At 36.6% G+C, this 20,859-nt stretch overlaps 3 protein-coding genes and 1 pseudogene across 5 annotated transcripts in view; 3 read left to right on the top strand and 1 right to left on the bottom strand.

Annotated features, from left to right (window-relative positions):
- The first annotated feature begins 1,048 nt into the window (after nt 1-1,048).
- Nucleotides 1,049-6,740, top strand: LOC21408719 (phosphoribosylaminoimidazole-succinocarboxamide synthase, chloroplastic). The gene is made up of 12 exons (XM_024167175.1): nt 1,049-1,572; nt 1,717-1,818; nt 2,112-2,241; nt 2,726-2,818; nt 2,976-3,064; nt 3,532-3,612; nt 3,732-3,821; nt 3,929-4,018; nt 4,212-4,262; nt 4,362-4,408; nt 5,244-5,301; nt 6,181-6,740. The coding sequence occupies exons 1-12, from the start codon at nt 1,252-1,254 to the stop codon at nt 6,238-6,240; spliced, it is 1,212 nt and encodes a 403-aa protein (XP_024022943.1). The 5' UTR covers nt 1,049-1,251; the 3' UTR covers nt 6,241-6,740.
- Nucleotides 6,741-8,779: 2,039 nt separating this feature from the next.
- On the top strand, nt 8,780-9,985 carry LOC112092053 (annotated as a pseudogene).
- A 19-nt stretch (nt 9,986-10,004) lies between these two features.
- LOC21408721 (pentatricopeptide repeat-containing protein At5g27460) lies at nt 10,005-12,020 on the bottom strand. Its single transcript, XM_024167188.1, has 3 exons — nt 11,730-12,020; nt 10,886-11,302; nt 10,005-10,835 (listed from the first exon to the last, which is right to left on the bottom strand). The coding sequence occupies exons 1-3, from the start codon at nt 12,018-12,020 to the stop codon at nt 10,011-10,013; spliced, it is 1,533 nt and encodes a 510-aa protein (XP_024022956.1). The 3' UTR covers nt 10,005-10,010.
- Nucleotides 12,021-12,113: 93 nt separating this feature from the next.
- Nucleotides 12,114-20,859, top strand: part of LOC21408722 (chaperone protein dnaJ 1, mitochondrial) — a 14,303-nt gene continuing 5,557 nt past the window's right edge. For all 3 annotated transcript variants that reach the window (XR_002902407.1, XM_010100372.2, XM_024167208.1), the window contains exons 1-9: nt 12,114-12,325; nt 12,419-12,524; nt 12,623-12,703; nt 12,834-12,925; nt 13,690-13,773; nt 14,471-14,509; nt 14,896-15,033; nt 15,126-15,167; nt 15,266-15,353. Coding sequence is in view for 2 of the 3 variants with exons in the window: in XM_010100372.2 (XP_010098674.2) it covers nt 12,299-12,325; nt 12,419-12,524; nt 12,623-12,703; nt 12,834-12,925; nt 13,690-13,773; nt 14,471-14,509; nt 14,896-15,033; nt 15,126-15,167; nt 15,266-15,353 (697 nt within the window). In the remaining variant the exon portion in view is untranslated. The remainder of the gene's footprint in view (nt 12,326-12,418; nt 12,525-12,622; nt 12,704-12,833; nt 12,926-13,689; nt 13,774-14,470; nt 14,510-14,895; nt 15,034-15,125; nt 15,168-15,265; nt 15,354-20,859) is intronic.

The following is a 20,859-nucleotide window of genomic DNA, read 5'->3' on the forward strand; positions in this document are numbered from 1 at the left end:
CACCTTCATAAGATGGCCATATCATATTATCTTAATCTTAAAGCTTTCTCTGTTCTTAGGGAACCTTATTTATAAAAATCTTAAAAATAGAAAATCATTTAGTAACGTCCTAAACTAAATAGAGATTCTAATAATGTTATTCAATTCCCAAATAATGATTTAATAATATATCATTAACTTTTTAAAAAAGAGTTACGAGTTTCATAAGCATGAAGAATATTATTACCATATATGGCATGTGCATTTAACGTGTGAGGTGGGTGACCACACCATTACGAGTCTCACTCTTTAATATATCAAAACACACAACTTACAAATATGCAATCACTCATTCACTCAAGATTAAGATATCCGTGTAAAAATGTTTATCAAAGTGAATTTAGTTTTTAATTAAACTTGTTACATACATCAACTTCACTTTAGATACAATCGAATACATATTACATTTGATATATATCAATGCCTCTATTTGAGAACCCACTCAATTAGTTAAGTTAAACCATTTCCTTATAGAAGTGGATAGACATTATCTATACCTACCAATAAATTTTAAAGTGTGTATTGTAGCGACTGCAGTACTTTCGATCAAAACACACACTTTGGTTGAAATGTGCCTTTTGGTCCAGTCAAGCTTAGACATTTTTTTTAAGGGAAAATTGGTAACGATTTCTTTTTTGTTATGTTAGTGATTTTCTAATTGAGCTGATGCGTAAAAAATATTGGGGGAACAGAGAGTGACAGAGAAACGTTCTTAATTCTTTAACTTTATAGGCCGCAAGCGTGCAACGTTCTCAACGGTTGATATCGCTTTAATATTGTCGTTCTCACGTTGACAACGTTTATTTCATTTTGTTGTTGTTTCTCTGCCCGTTGTGCTTTACCACTTGATGTCGTTTTTTAGTTATTGTCATTCATACATTGTCTTTTATTTTTTTATTTTTTTTAATATTATTGTCATTTCCGATTAGTTGTTTTCTCTTTATTTATTTATTTGTTATTATTATTATTTTTCCGATCTGAATCAGAGTAGTGTTGTTTAATTCCTTGATGTCATTTCCCAAGGCCCAGTGATTCTCCCAGCTGCTGCTATCGCTTTCTTATTTCGTTGGGCTCCAATTTGATGTCGTTTTAAAGATGATGCAGTTCTTTAGTTCTTGTCGTCCAAATACCGCTGTTGTTTATACGCCACTATTACTAGTAAGAACGCCAAAGTTGGAGGTGAAGTGAGAGAAACAAAGGGGCCAGAAAACAATGGCGGAGTCTACGCGTGGCTTAAACCCTCCCAAAACCCTCAAACCCAAATTCCCAATTCGTAATACCCTTCTCTCTTCAATCCCTCATTTCACCACGACCACAAAATCCAATTCCAAGAAGTTATCGACCGTTTCTCTGTCGATAATGGCGGACCAAAATCAACGGCGAGACCAGAAACCTTTGACTTTGGATGCTTTCGGCAATGGCCCTCGTAAAGAAGAGCTCTTTGGTGCCATCACAAAGTCCTTGGCCTATTGTCTCTCCGAAACCAATTTGCAACTCACCGTCCCTGGTCTCAAGTCCAAAACCAGAGGAAAGGTAAACCCTAAGACTGATAATGCAATTAAAGATGCCTTTTTTTGGTTTCGTTAATCTTCTTTCCTCGCATTTTCTGAAGTGCTTTTGAGGAAAAACTGAGTTTATTTTTATTTATTTGTTGTTATTGTTATTATTATTTTGCAGGTTAGAGATATTTATGACAGTGGTGATTATCTGGTTTTGGTCACGACGGATCGGCTGAGTGCTTTCGACAGAATTCTCGCTTCCATCCCGTTCAAAGGCCAGGTCATTCTCACCCTAGTTTTTTTTTTTTTTTTTTTTTTATAATTTAATTTAATTTAATTTTAATTTATTTTTAAAGTTGGTTGAATTCATAATAGAGAAGCAAAGTTTTTATATTTGGTTAAATTGATATAAAAAAAATACTAGATACCATGTTTGCTGGGATTGGTTTGACCCTTTAGTTCTAGTAGAACAAAATGGTTTCATGCCTTCCATATTGGGTATATATTATATAAATAGGATGCTAATTCGTCATATACGTTCTCTCTCTCTCTCTCTCTCTCTCTCTCTTTCAGGTTCTTAACCAAGCAAGTTTATGGTGGTTTGACAATACTCTACACATAACTCCAAATGCAGTTGTATTAGCACCCGATGAGAATGTGACAATTGCAAAGAAATGCTCAGTTTTTCCCGTTGAGTTCGTAGGTATGATATCATTGAATTTTTATTTCGTCTTTTCTTTTCATTCTTCTTCTTCTCTCTCTCTCTCTCTCTCTCTCTCTCTCTCTCTCTCTCTCTCTCTTTCCTTAAGCTACGTCACTTTTAGAATGATTGGAATTTGGTAGTATCGTTATCTTTAAGTGATGCAGGATAGGATTTGAATTATGGATGTTAATAGGTTTAGGATTTATCTTTTAGTTTAGTTTTATATTTTAATTTTATTTTGGATTTATCATTTTAGAATTTGAATGTGTTTAGAATTAGGATTATCATTTATCTATAAACTAGTGCATCATTAAGTGAAGGAAAACTTTAAAGTTTTAGTGGAAATGATACTTTCCTAGAGTATAGTGGTATGACAAATATAAATATTCAATTGTAATTTCTAGCAATTCTATGGAATTTTATTATGATTACAACTTCAAGTCACCAACTCTTAAATTAACACAGTTTGTCTGCAAATTTCTAGTTAGAGGTTATGTAACTGGAAGCACTGATACGTCGTTATGGACGGTCTATAAGAAAGGTGTTCGAAATTATTGTGGCAATGCACTTCCAGAAGGTAAGATCCTCCTGTGGTCTTTTGTTTTGTTTTGTTTTTTTTTTTTTTTTTTTTTTTTTTTTGTTTTGTTTTTTTTTTCTCCTTGAACTACAGATCAATCATAATAAACAATACAAGAAAATAAATGGATTCATCTGACGGTGTTTTGTTCTTGTAGGATTGGTAAAAAACCAAAAGCTTCCTGCAAATATCCTCACACCTACAACTAAGGCTGCAGATCATGATGTTCCCGTGACTCCAGATGAGGTTTTAATACATTATATATCATGTAAAATTGTCCTTTCTTTCAAGCAAAACAATAGTAGAATTGTTCTTGGCCTCTGTGATCGCGTGTCTTCTAGTTCTCACAGTTGAGGCTTACGAGAGAAGAAAGGAAAGAGGGATACAAAAATAGAGGGGCTATTGATGTCAGTTTGATAAAGTCTCCAATACATTGAAAAAGTGAAAATCTGATTAGGCAAGAGTTTTCTGAGATTCGATAAAGCTGTTCCTTTGTTTGATATCGTACTATACTTATGTGTGAGTGAAGCCATAAACTCCTTGAAAATGAAACCATGATCAGAACTTTAGTACTGCCAACGTGCTGTTAGGATTGAGTGGAAGAAATATATCTTTAGGCATATGTTTACATGTACAGGCATGTGCGCACACACTATTTGTGGATATGTGAAACAGTCTGTCTTAGTTGGCTTATGTAAGCATTTTCCTTGCAGATTATTAGTAGTGGACTGATGACTGAAGCGGATTATGAGGAAGCAAGTAGGAAAGCATTAAGCTTATTCGAATATGGACAAGTATCCAGAATTCCAAGATGTTTTTCCACTCTTAAATTTTTTGCAAAGCATCTATCAAGTGAACTAGTTATTCGAAAGAGAGAGAGGCAGGTAGCTTTACCGTCTGTTTCTTGTTGCAGCGTGTGGCTCGGGAACATGGCTTGATATTAGTTGACACCAAATATGAATTTGGAAAGGGACGTGATGGTTCCATTCTTTTGATTGATGAGGTTTAGCTCTATTATCCTTAATGTATTACTTGCTCTTTCTCTCTCTCTCTCTCTCCAACACATTCATATGAAATACTGGTAATAATATATTTGATATTTTAATTTAGGTGCATACGCCTGATTCAAGCAGATATTGGATTGCACATTCTTATGAGGAACGTTTTAAGAATGGTCTTGAGCCTGAAAATGTTGATAAGGTGTATTTCTTGTTGTATCGTGGTTGTTATCTCTGTTTACACTAGCTTTTGCATGTATATCCTTTGGTAAAAGTTCTTGGATGATTTTCTTCTGTCTTTGAGCGCACTTAATTCTTCAACCATAGATGTTTCGCCAACTGCCTGAAACTTTCTAGTGATCGGTCTTTACCTTTTGCTTTTCTTTACTCATCAGGAGTTCCTGAGGTTATGGTTCAAAGATCACTGCGATCCATACAAAGATAAGGTTATTACATTTGTTGCAGTCTTATTTATTTATTTATTTATGTTTCTGTGTTTGTTCATGTGAAAATATAAAATCTTACCGAGATGATCCAATGTTTAGGTCCTCCCTGATGCTCCTGAAGAACTTGTTTCTGAACTAGCTTGGCGGTATATTGCTCATTTCATCACACCCTTTGTTCATAATTTGTAACTATGAATTTAATTTGATGCCATTGTGATCATGTATTGTGTCAGAAATTGTGACCATGCTCAAGGCTGATGAGCCATTATCACGCACTACTCTACAAATGGTGCCCCATGTCATGTTAAAGTACCTTCTTTTATAGGCTTAGGTTTATTATCCAACTACATCACACTTCGAATAACGCTATAAGGCACAGCCACCCACCAATAGAAGGTGGGTCCTGCAGCATGGGACCCACGTGTGGGGTTTACCTTCTATTAGTAATGGTGCCCCCAACATTTTTCTTACACCCTATAAGAGAGCATTGTTGATTGTATGCTGTTGCTTACCTGGATAGTCCCTGTCTGTGCGTAGATAAATTCTGATATGTGAATGCTATATTATTGTCGGTTTAAGAATATTGTTCGGTCCTTAAGCTCATGTGTGTCAGAAGAAGCCTACTTACTTCCCAGAAGTTTATAAAGGTGATCTGTTTTGAGATATAAAATCAACTGAATACGCAAAGATAAATTTAATTAAGAATTGGTTCTTGGAAAGGCATTAGGCTCTTATTTGGCCATTCTTTTTGAGTTGCACCTCCTAATGGACACATAATGGCCTTTTTTACTTTGGTTTGTAGTTGTGTGAAAGATGTTTTTGCTCGTCATTATCCAATTGTTTTGTAAAGCTGGTCTTATGTTGCATTATTGTTTTCTAGAGAAAATGATTGTTAGGAACTTAGGATGTTTAACTTTATTCAACTTGTATGAAATAATAGGATGTGCTTCATTTAATGCCGATGTTCTTCATGGACTACAGGTATATTTTCTTGTACGAGACGATAACAAAATTCAAATTTAAGATGCCATCAACAGAGGTAAATCTCATGTTAACTAGATATGGCTTAGTTTGGTATTACTGTAGATTTTGAAAAAATTGCTTTTAGCTGTGCTGAAAGAAAAAACAGCTGTTACAAAAATCAACTAAGTGTTTGGTAAACTATAATTATAGTAGCTGTGCTGGTTCCAAAATCAGTGTAATAGTGTTTGATAATTTATGAGTTTGAATTGTTGTGGATAATTAAAAATTACGACTATATTATATTATACTATAATATATATAATTACAATATAATATATATTTATTATTCTATTTAATATAATAAAAAACTATTATTATATAATATATTATATAATTATGGTATATAATATAATAATATTATTAAAATAATAACTGAAATAATTAAAAATTATGATTACATTATATTATAATATAATATATAATCATTATTATATTATATTAAACAAATATATTATAATTAATATATTATATAAATATGATAAAATAATAATATTAGAGTTATTAATATAATTATGATATTATTTGTTACAATATTACTATTATATTATATTATATTATATTATTGTATTATTATATTATATTGTATTATATTACGAGTCTGAATTTTAGATTGGGAAGATTGTAAATTTTAAATTTCATTAGCGGTATTATGAGTATTATGAAAGTTTTATTAATTGTACTATGTTGATTTCCGCACAATTTAAAAGCTAAAGTTGCATTTGGGCTGTTTCTGATTTTAGCGGTAGATTCTTTAAAAATTCTTCAAAAAACACTTTTGAGGAGATTTACTAAACATTAAAATCAGCTTTTGCTACAAGCATAAGTTGATTTTGGAAGCGAAAAGCAGTCATTCTCACAAATCTCACAGTAACATAATTCTTGTTTCTTCATTCAGGAACCCATACATGATCGCATATCTCGAAAAGTGGCGTTGGCCTTGTCATCCCTAAAGTAAATTAAGGCGTATGAAACACAAGTTTGGCCTAAAAAATGATGGCCATTTGGTCTTTGAGACGCGCTATAGATCTCCATCCTTGATGGGATTTTCTCTGGGGAGAAAAGTTTTGTTTTCCTATTGCTCGTTTCAATGAGGTGAGCGAAACCAAGCCAAATTGTGTTGTAGTTTTCTACAGCTATTTGTCAACGCACGCGCAAGAATGAGTTGTGCTCGTCACCCTATGGGTGATACTATCAACTAGGAAAAATAATGATATAGTGGAATAAATTTTCGTAGATATTCTGCTTGTCCATTACAGTAAAGTAATTGGAAGCAAATGATTTCAGAGAACGTTAAAAGGATAGTGTTTGCTGAATATTTCCAGTAGTCTGAGGGGTGCACATTTCCTACTTCCTAGAATATCTTGCAATAATGTCTTGCAAGGAGGCGTATATACTTTTTTTTTGTTTTTTTGATAATTTATTTTCTTTCGTAATGTTCAAACTGGACATGGAAATAGAGAAAAAAACAAGAAAATTGCAATTTGCAAATGGCTTCTTTTTGCATAGTTTCTTTGGCGTTGCATACTAAGCAAGAAAGTTGAGAAAATTTTAGCTATCCCACTTTGATTTCATGTCAGCTGCCATTCTTTTAGCAGAGGCAGCCTCACTTCCAAGATTTGATTAACCTCTTGTTTTCACTTCTTAAAAATTATGTTAACGAAGAAATTCTCGCACAGGTTGTGTTAATGGTTATTACTTGTGTTAATAGGCAAGATTTGATTCATCTCTTATTTTCGATCCTCATAAATTCATGAGAAATTGGTCTGGGTGGCATTTTTTAACCAATTCTTTTAATAAATGGCTGAACTTTTTTTATTTTACAAAAATGACAATTATGTTTATGTGAGTTAATCAATGATTGACTTATTGACCATTCAATGGTTGACCGATTCATTATTATTTTATCTATAGTTTATCATTATTAAACATGTAATTTGTTGATTGAAATTGATAAATTACAACTTAATTTTAGTTAATTATTAACTAATTTTAATTAATAATAAAAAATAATTGAGTTAATCAATGAGTGACCGCTGAGTCTATTAGTGATTAGTCACTGAGTATATCAATGATTGACCACTATGATAATAAAAAGGGTTATTTTTATAATTTTATAAAATTTCGGCCATTTATGAAAAATATTTTTTAAGGTTATTTGTACTGAAATCCTTAAATTTATCATCTCTCTAAAGAAATATAAGATACTTTCATGTAATTTTTTGCTTACTAGCATTCCTTCTCTATGTACATGCAACTTTTTGTTGATTTTTCTCCTAGCTTGGTTTTCACTTTTCACCTTGAATTGGTTCCCTTTTCTTTTCCATGCTAGCATAATGGTGGCATATGGTAACTTTTTTCTTTCTTTTTTTATTTTTTTAAATACATCGATTATACCTAAGTAATGTTAGAATATTGATAAATAACAGCATAGCGTTATAATGTTTAAAAAACGATTTCATTTTTTTTTTCTCATGATTAATTTTTGATGAAAATGAAAATATAAATTTATATTTTTAAAATGAAAATTCAAGAACTCAAAATTCATCTTTAAATAAACACTTTGCAGTAATTCAAAAATTCAAAATTCAACAATTAATTCTCACATTATGCCTCACACGTGGCTTCAACTAGTGTTTTAATAAAATGCGGTGTTATTGAAATTTTGTGTTTCACCCTATTTTTGATAAATAAATTTATCTTCTACATTTTAAAGTCATGTTAACGACTCCCCCAAAAGGATGCCGATGTTCTTAACATGATAAATACTTTCCAGAATGAAGGTTCTTATTTTTTTTAATACCATTTGTAAAATGCAGGGATACGTTCTAACTGTTTGCAAAACGTAAGGGAAAATGCAGAGAACTTAGAGCGCATTTAGAACTCATTTTAAAATAATTTTTTATTTTTTATATGCAAAATAAAAATGAAAACATTTTCAATCTCAAACAGAAATTATTTTTAAAAATGCGTTTAGTAGTTTTATTTTCAATGTAAAAAAACTCATTAATGTCTATTTCTCTCTCTGCTCGAGATATGAGAAAACGAAAATAAAAAATGAAAAACGATTAAAAGTCGTTTTTCATTTATCTCTCATTTTACACTAAACTAAAAAATTATTTTCATTTATATTTTTTATTTTTATTACGCCAAACACCGTTTTGAAAACGTTATTATTTTTTTTTTAAAAACATAAAAAATAAAAACATGATCAATTCTAAACACGAACTTTAACATTTTGGTAGAAGGAGATAGTCGCCACTGGGTTCCTAAATGCATCAAGTGCAGAAACTTTCTAGCGTGGAATGCGACTGTTGAAGACATTTCGTTATTCTTGGAAAATATCTGCCTTAAAAGTCCATCTCAGTGGCTTTCGTGGGGTCCTGACCAGATAAAAGAGAACCAAAAGTCTTTTGGTCCAACATGTATGTAATCCTTGTATAAATTTGCCGTATTTGCCGAGAACAAAAGGCAGCGGAAACGTATAGAAATTAACTATGGCCAGCGACTCTGTGAAGTTGCTTGGGGTACTGGGGAAGTCCTTTTTCCATCAGAGTTCACTGGGCTCTGAAACTGAAAGGGGTCGAATACGAGTACTTGGAAGAGCATCTCCCAAACAAGAGTCCCTTGTTGTTGAAGTACAACCCAGTGCATGAAAAGGTTCCTGTTCTTGTACATAATGGCAAGCCTCTCGCGGAGTCGCTTGTCATAATGGAGTACATCGACGAGACATGGGAACAAAACCCGGTCCTGCCACAAAGATCCATATGAAAGAGCTGTAGCTCGATTCTGGGCCAAATTTGTCGACGATAAGGTAAGTTTATAAAACAAGTTTGTCTTTGAAACTAAGATATAATCAACAAAAGGGTGAGTTTACTTCCATAAAGTTTACAAGAAGTTTGAGATTTTCAGCACTAGAGAATGAATCATGAAAATTTTTTGGATGTGTTGTATTGTTTGTTCCAGTGTGTACCGGCAATGATAAGTGCATTCTCCAAGACAGGCGACGAGAAAGATAAGGCTGCAAGAGAAGCTCGTGAGAATTTGAAGATCCTAGAGAGTGGTCTTGGGGAAAAGCAATTCTTCGGAGGCGAAATTGTGGGCTTTGTGGACATTGCTGCTGGTTGGATTGGATTATGGGGCAGAATAACCGAGGAAGTTGCGGATGTGCACCTGATTGATGCAGAGACCATGCCTCTGCTCAATGCTTGGTTGGAGCGTGTTCTTGAGGTTCCCATCTTCAAGGAATGCTTGCCATCGGGAGATAAATACCTCGAGCACTGCAAAAACGTTCATAAAATTTCAGCCGCTAGATCATCTTGAAATTTTATACGACGAATCCCTCATTTGTTTCTGCAGCATGATTCACAGGAAAAAGTGATTTCTCTGTTATTGAAAGATGTCGACCTTGAGCCTCTTCATGATGTCATATCTAAATAAAACGGCAATGTCACCTAGCAGTGACACTTTTGCACAACTTCGCTTTTCTTTATCCTCTTTATTTCCGATCTCATAATGATTAGTCATCAAGATAAGCTTTTATTTCACCCGACTTAACAAAGAACAAACTTCCCTGAATGAAAACGAACTTCTGATGTATTTTATGTCTGATCATCCTCTGTAAGGAGTCTCTTATAAATTGTGATCCCATGACAGCGCGTCCACGATCTATGAGATTGTTTTAACCCATTGGCCATGACAATATGAATTTATCATGCAATTCCGAGTTTAACACTCCTTAACGGCTTGAATGAGGTCATACGCCTCTTCATCCATTTCAATTTTATCCTTCTCCATCATTTTGAGGATGTCAAATGCTGGTTTCTGAGAACAAAGATGCATCCTAAGCAAAGACTTATACAATGGCAAACTTGCAAAACCCAAATCATGGGTAGTCTTAACATAGCAAAGAGCATGTTCAACATCCCCCTTTTTCTCAAAATAATCAGCAATGGCCAACACAATACCATCTGATGGCCTCCAATGGCAATCTCTCAACATAGAGAATGCTTTCTTCATGGCGTCAACCGCTTTCTCCATCTCTTGGCTTTTCACCCACCCCTCCATAAGAATCTCCCATGTCTTATAATTCGGGCATCCGCCTTGCTCCATTGTGTGGAGATGTAAAGATTCAGCTTTGTCCATCAGTCCATTCCTCACATACGCACCAAGAAGCACATTCGAGACTCTAACATCATACTTACCACGACTCGCTTCCCATTCCCTGAACACTCTCTCAGCTTCAACAAGATCACTCAATTTGACCAAGCACGACAAGACACACATGTAATTCGCGCAGGTGATTCTCCCGTCCACCGCTTTACTTGCTTCCCACAGCCTAAGAACTTCGTCCTTATTCTTCAAAGAAGCATGCTGCGTTATGAGGAAGAAATAACCAAGACGATTACAGCTAGATAGTTTCTGCTCAGCACTTTTGAGCACCAAACTGGCTTTCTCAAACTGCCTTGCTTTCACATAAACATTTGCTAGAGTGCAAAGACTACTCCAGCCAATCTCAACGCCGCTGTCTCTCATCATCTCTGCGTAAACCATCTCCCCCAGCCAATCTCAACGCCGCTGTCTCTCATCATCTCTGCGTAAACCATCTCGACTGACTCGACCTTCGATATCTCCCCACAGGCATTCATCCAAAGGTTGTAGGACATAACATTCAACGGTATTCTATTTCTCTTCATTTCCTGTATGACAAGAAGCATTTTCCCAAACTGGGATGTGGCCATGTACAGCTTCATCATTTGATTGCAAAGATGTGGGCTCACAATCAGCCCCAACCCGTTCAACTTCGCCATGAATGCCTCGGCTTTCTCAGTGTCCCTTCCCTCAACATAACCTCGGAGAAGCGGACAACAAGCCACTTTCAGCGAAGCAGTGTCTGACACATTCTGGAAATAGTCCTCAGCCTCCATTAGACCTTTCACTTTGATGATCAACTCCATCTTAACGGCGTGGTCCGCCGGCGACATCTGGAACCTTCTTTGACCCTCCAACCACTCCATTATCTGTTTGTTCAAAAAGACAATCTTCTTCACTTAATACTGCAGTAACTATGTTAGAATTAGCAATTGGAACATCACTTTGATGATGAAAATGTTCAATTCACGCTTTTATCTGAGAATAGTGAGAATGATAATGAATTATCGCCATAGTATTCCTGTAAGAGCAACTCTAATGCAATGTCAAATTGATGTGCCAATGTCAAATTTTGGCATTTGAGTGAGTTAATTGGCAAATACTATAATTTTGGCGGCAAATTTTTCATTATTGAACCGAAACAGTGCCAAATTCTTGAACACATTGTGAAAGATTCTACATTCAACAATTAGGCCTTAAATCAAAAGTAATGTTATTGAATGAACAAGCAAATACAGAAATGGTTTTTCAGGCAAAGTGTTAAAAGAAAGAAAAGAGAAAATCAAACAATTTGACCTGAAGAGCGTGGTTGTGGCGCTTGAGCTTCAAGAGGCGAACGGAGAAGCGACGGAGCTCGAGAAAGGAAACCTTGTAGCCATTATCGGCCGAACTCCGAAGCACCGTGGTCGCACAGTCCCTGGGGTATTTCAGCTTCAGAATCTCTCTCTCAAGTTCGTGGCTTTTCGTCTTCGTGTTGAATTCTTCATCGACGGCTCTGATTGACGGACCAGCGTACGAGCGCAAGGATCTCCACAGAGGATAAGCCGCTTCGGGTCGAAGCTTGACGACGACGGAGCGGATTGCCATAGAAAGTACTAGAAACAGAAACGCTTTTGATTTTTCGACAAATAAATACGCTTTTTTGGGGGAAAGGAAAGAATATTTAGAAACGACGTCGTCGGGACGTTTCTTGAGCCCCAATGAAAAACCCCAATAAAAATCCTCTGAACTGAAGAAGAAGCCACCGGAGCCCACCGAAATCTTTCAAATTTTCCGATTTCTCATTATCCTCTTCTGCGTTCTTCGCTTCGTTTCTCGCTCTTCCACTGACTCTGTATATTCGGAAAAATATTTTTTTCTTGGAAATGAGCAAACTGAGCTGGATTGGCATGGTGAACCAAATTAGCTTCGACGATCAATCCATTTTCTTTGATAATTTCGTTTAAAAAATGCATTTTTTCCCCTACTGATGTGTTTTGATGCAGTGTCGCCGACATTTGGTGTCGTCCATGGCGGCGGAGTCGCCGACTTCACTCGGAGTTTTGCTCGACAGAACTCCCGCATTGCTCGAAAACTCGTTTCGCGATCGAGGTAAGCTAAATAGGTATTTTTATCGATCAATTATTATTTATAAATTGGTAGTATAAACAATTATAATTGAATTATATGGTTTCTTGTATTTATTTCAGCTCTGCACTGTTTCGGTTCTGTCTATGGTGGACCTGCGGACTTTGCTGCTTCATTTGGAAAACGTTATATACATGCTTCAGGTTTACTAGAAAAAAGTTGTTTATATGTATATACATATACACATTTATATATCTATATACTGTGTGTATGTGTATTAGTGTATTGATGCTTTCTCTTTAAGTTGTTCTTACTATGTTTTTCTGTTTGCAGGGTTCTCTTGCTCCCCAGAACGAGACTACTACGAAATTCTTGGAGTTCCTCGAAATGCGAGCCGAGATGAGATAAAAAAGGCGTTTCATGTTGTGAGTGTATACGTTGAAACTTATGTAGTTACAAGAAGGAGGGTTTTATCTTCATGTTTTACATCCAGTTTTCTTTGACACTCAGATGATTAGATCTTTGTGTTTTTGATCCGACCTATTTCATGTTTCTGTTGCTTTAAAGGGAATTCTGCATCCATTGATAGCTTGGTTCAGAAATTATTCTCCTGTTTACCCTGTTTGCTGAAAATGCCACAATGGTGTTGCTAGTATTTCAGTATTTTGATTATTCGATTTGTCCCTTTAATTTAATCTATATACTTATTCAGGTGTTGGATATCTGATTAAGGTTCTCTTCCTTTCACAATTCGAGTCACAATTCAAACTTTTACTACAGTGTTTTCTCTCGCAAAAATTTGAATTCAACTATTTTGTTACAGTGTTTTCTCTCACATAAATTCACTTTTTAACTCAAGTTCTCAACTCAAACCTGCGAAAAGAACGGACCCTAAGTTTGATGTGAAGGGTGTATAAGGTTCTGGATAAATGCTGCATATGTTCTGTTTTTTGGTTTAACTTGCACCAGCCTTCGTAGCAATTGAAGAATTCTTTCTCGAAAAAGGGCAAGACCCTTAATTTTTGGCAGCAGTATGAAATAGTCTTGTCATCGTCCTGCTAACTGTTTTATGCAGTTGAAATCATTCTAAAGTATTTATGTGGGATTATACGACTGTTTTAATGGCATCTCTGCTGTATATATGTTTTGTTCTCCATTCAAGGTTGTTGAGTTCAAATTTTTTATGCAGCTTGCAAAGAAATACCATCCCGATGCCAATAAAAACAATCCTTCTGCAAAGAGAAAATTTCAGGAGATAAGAGATGCGTATGAGGTCCTATTCTTTTTCTCGTTGTGCATATGTATCCCTCACTTGGTTTTGTTTGGACAATGAGTTAAAAGAAAAACCTAGAAAGTTGCACAAGAAGTGAGCAAAATATGTTTGTAGAAAGTTCTGTTGGAAGATATTTTAATATACATAAATGCAATAAAACTTGGAAGAAAACAAATGATGTATCTGCCTATCTATTTTTGCACCTCAGATGTATATGTTACTATAATAGCTACTTTAATAACAAGTTCATATTGTGTAAACATATTTTTCTTCAGTAACCTGGATATCAGGATAAAAGCTAGCTGAATTCTCTTGAATTTTGTACTACATCTCAAAATAACAGATAAAAAATTAGAATAAAAAGGGTCTTAAAAACGACCTAACCTTAGATATCTATGATTTCACTTTTAAAATAGTGCTTCTTGGGGATTTCAAAACTCATTGTACATAAACACGCTGTTTCAATTAAGTCACAAATCTATTTAGAGAGCAGAGTTGTTTTGTTGTAATTCCGAAACATTTTGAATGGTAGATCAAACATTTTAGGATATTTGAAAATCATGCCATATTATTTAAGAATTAAAGGTTCAAATGATATAATGATGTTGCTATGCTTCTTTACATGCACATGCATGTATATCTGCAACCGTTTTCCTTAATGTTTATGACTATTTCATTTGCTCTTGGTACAATCCAGACTTTGCAAGATCCTTTGAAGAGGGCCGAATATGACAGGGTAGCAATCTCTCTCTCTCTCTCTCTCTCTCTTAACTGTTGCTAGTTTAGTTATTTTTATTGCTCATCCTCTTTGGGAACATTCATTCTTATATCTTTTCATGATACCTTGTTTGCTATTCTATTTGTTGTATACGAGTCTTTATGATCATAATTACACAAATCCAATCACCATGAATTCTGCAGATATTCTAATTGAGACACGGGTTTGTTTTTGTACTTTTAAAGAAAACTACTTGGATGTGCATGCTCGTGGTACTGGGATGTTGGCACTTTTGTCATTAAGAATTTAAAGTTTCTGCAATTAAAAGCCTGTCTCTCCTATAAATGCATCAATTTAGCATGACACTCCTTTTTTCCCTTCCTGATATGCTTGTTTCAATGTAGATGCGTGCAACTGGTAGAGAAAAGGCAAAATATGATGCTGGTGATACAGAGGGATTTCATTATTCTTCTGGTCCACAGGGATTTCGTTTTGAATATGGAACTCATTTCTCCAGTTCATTCAATAAAATATTCTCTGAGGTATTGTACCTTCTTATCTTTTATCAGTGTATTCTCATGTCTTAATAAAAGATAGAATCTTCTTAATATTGAATTTTTACCTGACACTGCAGATCTTTGAAGATAACTTTGATCGTTTTGCATCTGATATTCAGGTTTGCTTGATTTTCCTCAGGCTTTCAGATGCCTAATGACTTAGTTATTGGTATTTCATAGTAAATGATTGTCGCAACTTTGATGTGTCTTTTCATAGGCGGAGTTATCCCTATCTTTTTCTGAAGCTGCTAAAGGATGCATAAGAGATCTCTCATTTGATGCATACGTTCCCTGTGATTCTTGCCGTAAGTAAATCTTAATTGTCTAGTGTTATCTGCCACTTAAAAAGCCCTTGCATCACAAACAATATTTTGAGGGGGGAAAAAAAAGAATTACAAAAGAATTACAAAATTTTTGTGGAAAAATAGGAGAAGAAAAAATATTTCTTATTCTCTGAATTAATTCTATACAGCCGGCCCTCTTAGGGTTTTATACACAAAAGTAGAATCTCCTAGATTACACCTTATCCCATTATTCATGGGATATCGTGAAACTAACTGATTACCTTAATCCTAGGGATACAAAATATAAATTTCAAACTTTCCTAATATATCCTATTTACAAAATCAATAGATTGCGTTTTCCACACTCCCCCTCAAGCTGGTGAACAAGTGTTCACTATTCCTAACTTGGACACAAGATTCTGAAACACTGAACTATTAAGTCCTTTCGTGAGTACATCAGCAAGTTGACCCTGTGTAGATACGTAGGGTGTACAAATTAGGCCACTGTCTAGCTTCTCTTTGATGAAGTGTCTGTCGATTTCGATGTGCTTTGTTCTATCGTGCTGTACTGGGTTGTGAGCTATGCTGATTGCAGATTTGTTGTCACAGTAGAGTCTCATTGGGTCATCCCACTTAATCTTCAAATCTTCTAAAATAATCTTCAACCATAGCAATTCACACACACCCTGAGCCATCGCTCGGAATTCGGCCTCTGCACTAGAACGAGCTACAACATTCTGTTTCTTGCTCCTCCACATCACAAGGTTTCTACCAATAAAAGTGCAATAACCGAAAGTTGACCGTCGCATAGTCTGCATCTGTATACGCTTCAAGCACTACTCCTCCATTTCTTTTGGACAAAATACCTCTGCCTGGTGTCCCTTTGAGATATTGCAATACTCGGTATGCTGCATGTGGATGTGCCTCCTTCGGATTATGCATGAATTGACTAATCACACTTACCGCGTATGCTATATCTGGTCTAGTATGAGATAGATAGATAAGTCTCCCCACCAAGCGTTGATACATCTCTCTATCCACTGCGACATCTTCTTCTGCTTCTCTGAGCTTCAAATTTGGATCTATTGGAGTGCTCGCCGGCTTGCACGCGGTCTTCCCAGTTTCTTTGAGAAGACCTGTAACATATTTTTGCTGTGATGTGAAAATACCTTGCTTGGAATGAGCCACCTCGATTCCCAGAAAATACTTTAGCCTCCCTAGCATCTTAATCTCAAATTCTTTAGCTAAACATCGACTGAGACGCTGTCTTTCCTCATCATCATCTCCCGTCACTATTATGTTGTCAACATATACTAAGAGGACTGTAACTCCCCTTAAAGATGAGTGTTTGACAAACAGTGTATGGTCTCCTTGACTTTGCCGATATCCCATAGCTGTCATTACCTTTGCAAATCTTCCAAACCATGCTTGCGGCGATTGCTTAAGTCCATACAAGGCCTTCTTCAATCTACATACTGTGTGTGCAGCTAAGTTATGACCATAACCCGGTGGAACCTCCATGTAGATTTCCTCCTCTAGTTCTCCGTGCAAAAACACATTCTTGACATCAAACTGTTGTAGCTCCCAATTATAATTGGCTGCTAATGATAACAAAACTCTTACCGTATTCTTTTTTGCCACCGGAGTGAATTTCTCTTGGTAATCAATCCCATAGGTCTGGGTATACCCCTTAGCAACCAACCTCGCTTTATATCTTTCTATTGAACCATCTGCCCTATATTTCACGATATAAACCCATTTACATCCCACTGGTTTCTTCCCTTAAGGCAATTTCACAAGCTCCCAAGTTTTGTTCTTCTCCAATGCTTCCATCTCCATATTCATAGCCTGTCTCCATTTTTCATCAGTTAAAGCCTCAGACAAATTGGTTGTAGGGATGACAATAGTATTTAGGCTGACAAGAAAGGCTTGATGGGATGGTGAGAATTTTTCAAAGGAAAGAAATTGTGCAAGTGGGTATAGAGGTCGACTTACACATTCTCTAACTCCTTTTCTAATGGCAATGGGAAGATCCTGATCATCATTATTCATGTAAGTTTTAGAAAAAGGATTAGAAATTGTTACCTCATTTCCAGAGCTCGGGTTGGAGTCTTGAACTTGCACAGATTCCGGGATAGCCTTCTTCCTTCTTGAAAACACTTTGCCTTTGCCAAATCTTACATTCTCAATGGCAGAATTTAGGTTGTCAGGCTCGGGTTCAGTGGAGTGAGGTTCAGGTTCAGTGGAGTGAGGCTCGGGTTTAGGAGAGTGAAGCTGGGAAAACTTGGGTTTTGATGGATGAAGATCAAGAGATAGAAAACCCCCCCTGTCCTTATCTTCCACTATTGAATTCGCCCCCTGAAGATAAGGATCATTGAAATAGGATTTGTCTTCATGGAAAGTAACATAAACCGAGATAGAACCTTTTTGAGGGAGGATGATAACATTTGTATCCTTTCTGAGTAGAAGAATAGCCCACAAAAACACATTTGACTACCCTTGGATCTAATTCCCCCCCTGTTTGGAGTATGGATATGGACAAATGCCACACACTCGAATATCCTAGGAACTAGATTATTCGTAGTGCGTAGATTTGGATAGAATGAGGAAAGCACATCCATTGGACTTTTGAAACCCAAAATCCTAGAAGGCAAACGATTTATAAGATGTGCAGATGTAAGAACTGCTTCCCCCCAAAGGGATTTAGGCATATTTTTCTGGAACATAAAAAATCGGGTGGAATCGAGAAGATGACCATTTTTCCTTTCTGCCACTTCATTTTGCTATGGAGTATTGACACATGATGATTCATGGATGATTCCTTCCTTTTGGAAATATGGAGTGAGGACTTGATTGAAATAGTCCCTAGCATTGTCGGATCTGAATCTCTTGATATTGACCCCAAATTGGGTCTTTACCATAGAGCAGAAATTTGGAAGGACATTACTGACATTGGATTTCTGTTTAAGCAAAAATATCTAAGTGACTCGAGTACAATCATCAATAAATGAGACAAACCATTTTGCCCCTGTCACATTAGGAATAGTAGAAGGGCCCCAAATATCAGTATGAATGAGATAAAAAGGAATAGAGCTTCTTTTATTACTGATTGGAAAAGGTACACGTGTTTAGCCAGTGCACACACTTCACAATGAAAATGTTCAATATCTAGACCTCCAAATAAGGAAGGAAACAGAATTTTGATAATCCTAAACGATGGATGGCCAAGTCGGCGGTGGTGAAGCCAAAATTTGTCTTTATTTGATGAGAGAACTTCTGAGACAAAAGAGTGAGATGTTGTGCCCTTGGTAATGCTCGATTGACTGGTGTTTCAAGAAGGTAGAGTTCATCATGTTCTCTAGCACGTCCAATCGTCCTCCCCGAACCTTCGTCCTGAAATAAACAATAACTATGGTGAGAAAACACTTTGCAATGTGAATCTTTGGTAAGCTTTTGGATAGAAACAAGGTTTGTGGTCAATCGGGGAACATGAAGAACATTTTTTAATGTCAATGATAGGCTTATTTTAACATCTCCTATGCCTGCTACAGTGGTTAATGATCCATCTGCGGTAGTTATTTTTCTACTGCTTGAACATGGGGTATATGAGGCAAACATGTTTGGTGAGTGGGTCATATGGTCGGTTGCACCAGAGTCAATGACCCAGGAGCCGGTAAGGGTTATATTTGAGACATTTAATCCAATGAAAAGTGAAGACTCACCTAAATACGCCAATGAACAAGTACCTGACGGTTTGTCGAGATTGCCTATAAGGGATCTTACTCGTTCGATTTCCTCTTGGCTGAGACTCCTTATCTCTTGCAGTGTTCCCTCACTTTGCTGCCCTGCTGCAACATGAGCTTATCCATGACTTTTCGGCTGCGCTCCTTTCTGCCCCCCCTCACGGCTTGGTGGTTTCCCATGCAGCTTCCAACACTTCTCACGGGTATGGCGTGCCTTCTTGCAATAAGTGCACCATAAAGTATCTTTGTAGTCTCGGTTTTGGGTCTTCTGCTGACCAGCCTTTGACATTCTCAAGTGCCGGTGCCTTTTCTACAGTCATGGCTAGTTTGCTACCGCCACTAGCCAACATTGCCGAGCCATCAGTGTTCTTTGGTTCAAGCATTATTTCTCTTCTACTCTCTTCTCCCGAATGATTGCCACCACCTCATTGAACATGGGACCTCTTGCTTTCCAAGAATCTGAATTCTCACCAAGTCAAACTCCGGGTTGAGTCCAACAAGAAAATCATAGACTCTATCTTGCTCAATAAAGGTCTTGATAACTGCAGCATCTTCAAGACACTTGGTTTTAATCACCCTATAATGATCGAGTTCTTGCCATATGGCCTTCATTTGATTCGCATACTCAGTGACCGTTCTTTCTCCACGCTTGCAGCGATTGTCTTTACTTTGATTTCGTAGACTTGAGCATCATCCTTCGCCTTGGAGTACGTTTGTTGAATTGCATCCCATATATCCTTGGCAGTGGCCAAGAACATACATGTATCGCTAATTTCCGGAGTCATGGAGTTCCACAGCCATGCCATGATCATCGAATCCTCCTCATCCCACGCCTCAAATCGTGGATCTTCTGGTTTTGGTCCTGTCCCTAAGAGGTGGCTGTTTTTTCCTTTCCCTTTCAGCACAGTCCGAACAAGTTGGGACCATTTAAGGTAGTTTTTTTCCACCCAGCCTATATGCAGCCTGAATGTTCTGCAATTCCCCGACCTGTTGAGGCCTAACGGTTTCTGCATCCTCCGACCGTGTTGTAGCGGTTGTCTCTACCACCTCCGACATCCTCAATCAAACCAAGCGATCTCTAGGCAATTAAGGCCGGTTGTGTCAAACAGAATACCAGCGATGAAGGCTGATACAATCTAGGCACTCTCTTACGGAAGCATCCTGACAGCAGTGGCGACAGGGCAGAGAAAAGAAAAAACAACCTTTGCTGATGAAGGCCACGATCAGAACACGACAGCAGCGAACAGAGGCAACGACAGTTTTGGTGTGTTCGTACAGTTTCGTACAGAGTGACAGTGGTCAAAGTTGCGGCAGCGAAATCAATGGAACTTCAAAAAAAAAAAAAAAAAACAGCAGCAATGAAGGCTTCTGGAGAGAGTGATGATGGATATGGGCAATAAAGGCCCTGTGATGAGGCTTGGCAATGAAAGCCAAGAAAGAAACGGCAATGAAGGCCTAAGAAAAATAAAGTAACCTAGGAAACCTAGGGCTCTGATACCATGTGAAAAAATAGGAGAAGAAAAAATATTTCTTATTCTCTGAATTAATTCTATACAGCCGGCCCTCTTAGGGTTTTATACACAAAAGTAGAATCTCCTAGATTACACCTTATCCCATTATTCATGGGATATTAGGAAACTAACTGATTATCTTAATCCTAGGGATACAAAATATAAATTTCAAACTTTCCTAATATATCGTATTTACAAAATCAATAGATTGCGTTTTCCACATTTTTCATCTCTTTTGAGATAACCAAAAAGTTCCGATGTATATATTGTACC

The sequence above is a fragment of the Morus notabilis genome, unplaced genomic scaffold (genome assembly GCF_000414095.1).
Source record: "Morus notabilis unplaced genomic scaffold, ASM41409v2 Scaffold467, whole genome shotgun sequence".
Taxonomy (NCBI): Eukaryota; Viridiplantae; Streptophyta; class Magnoliopsida; order Rosales; family Moraceae; genus Morus; species Morus notabilis.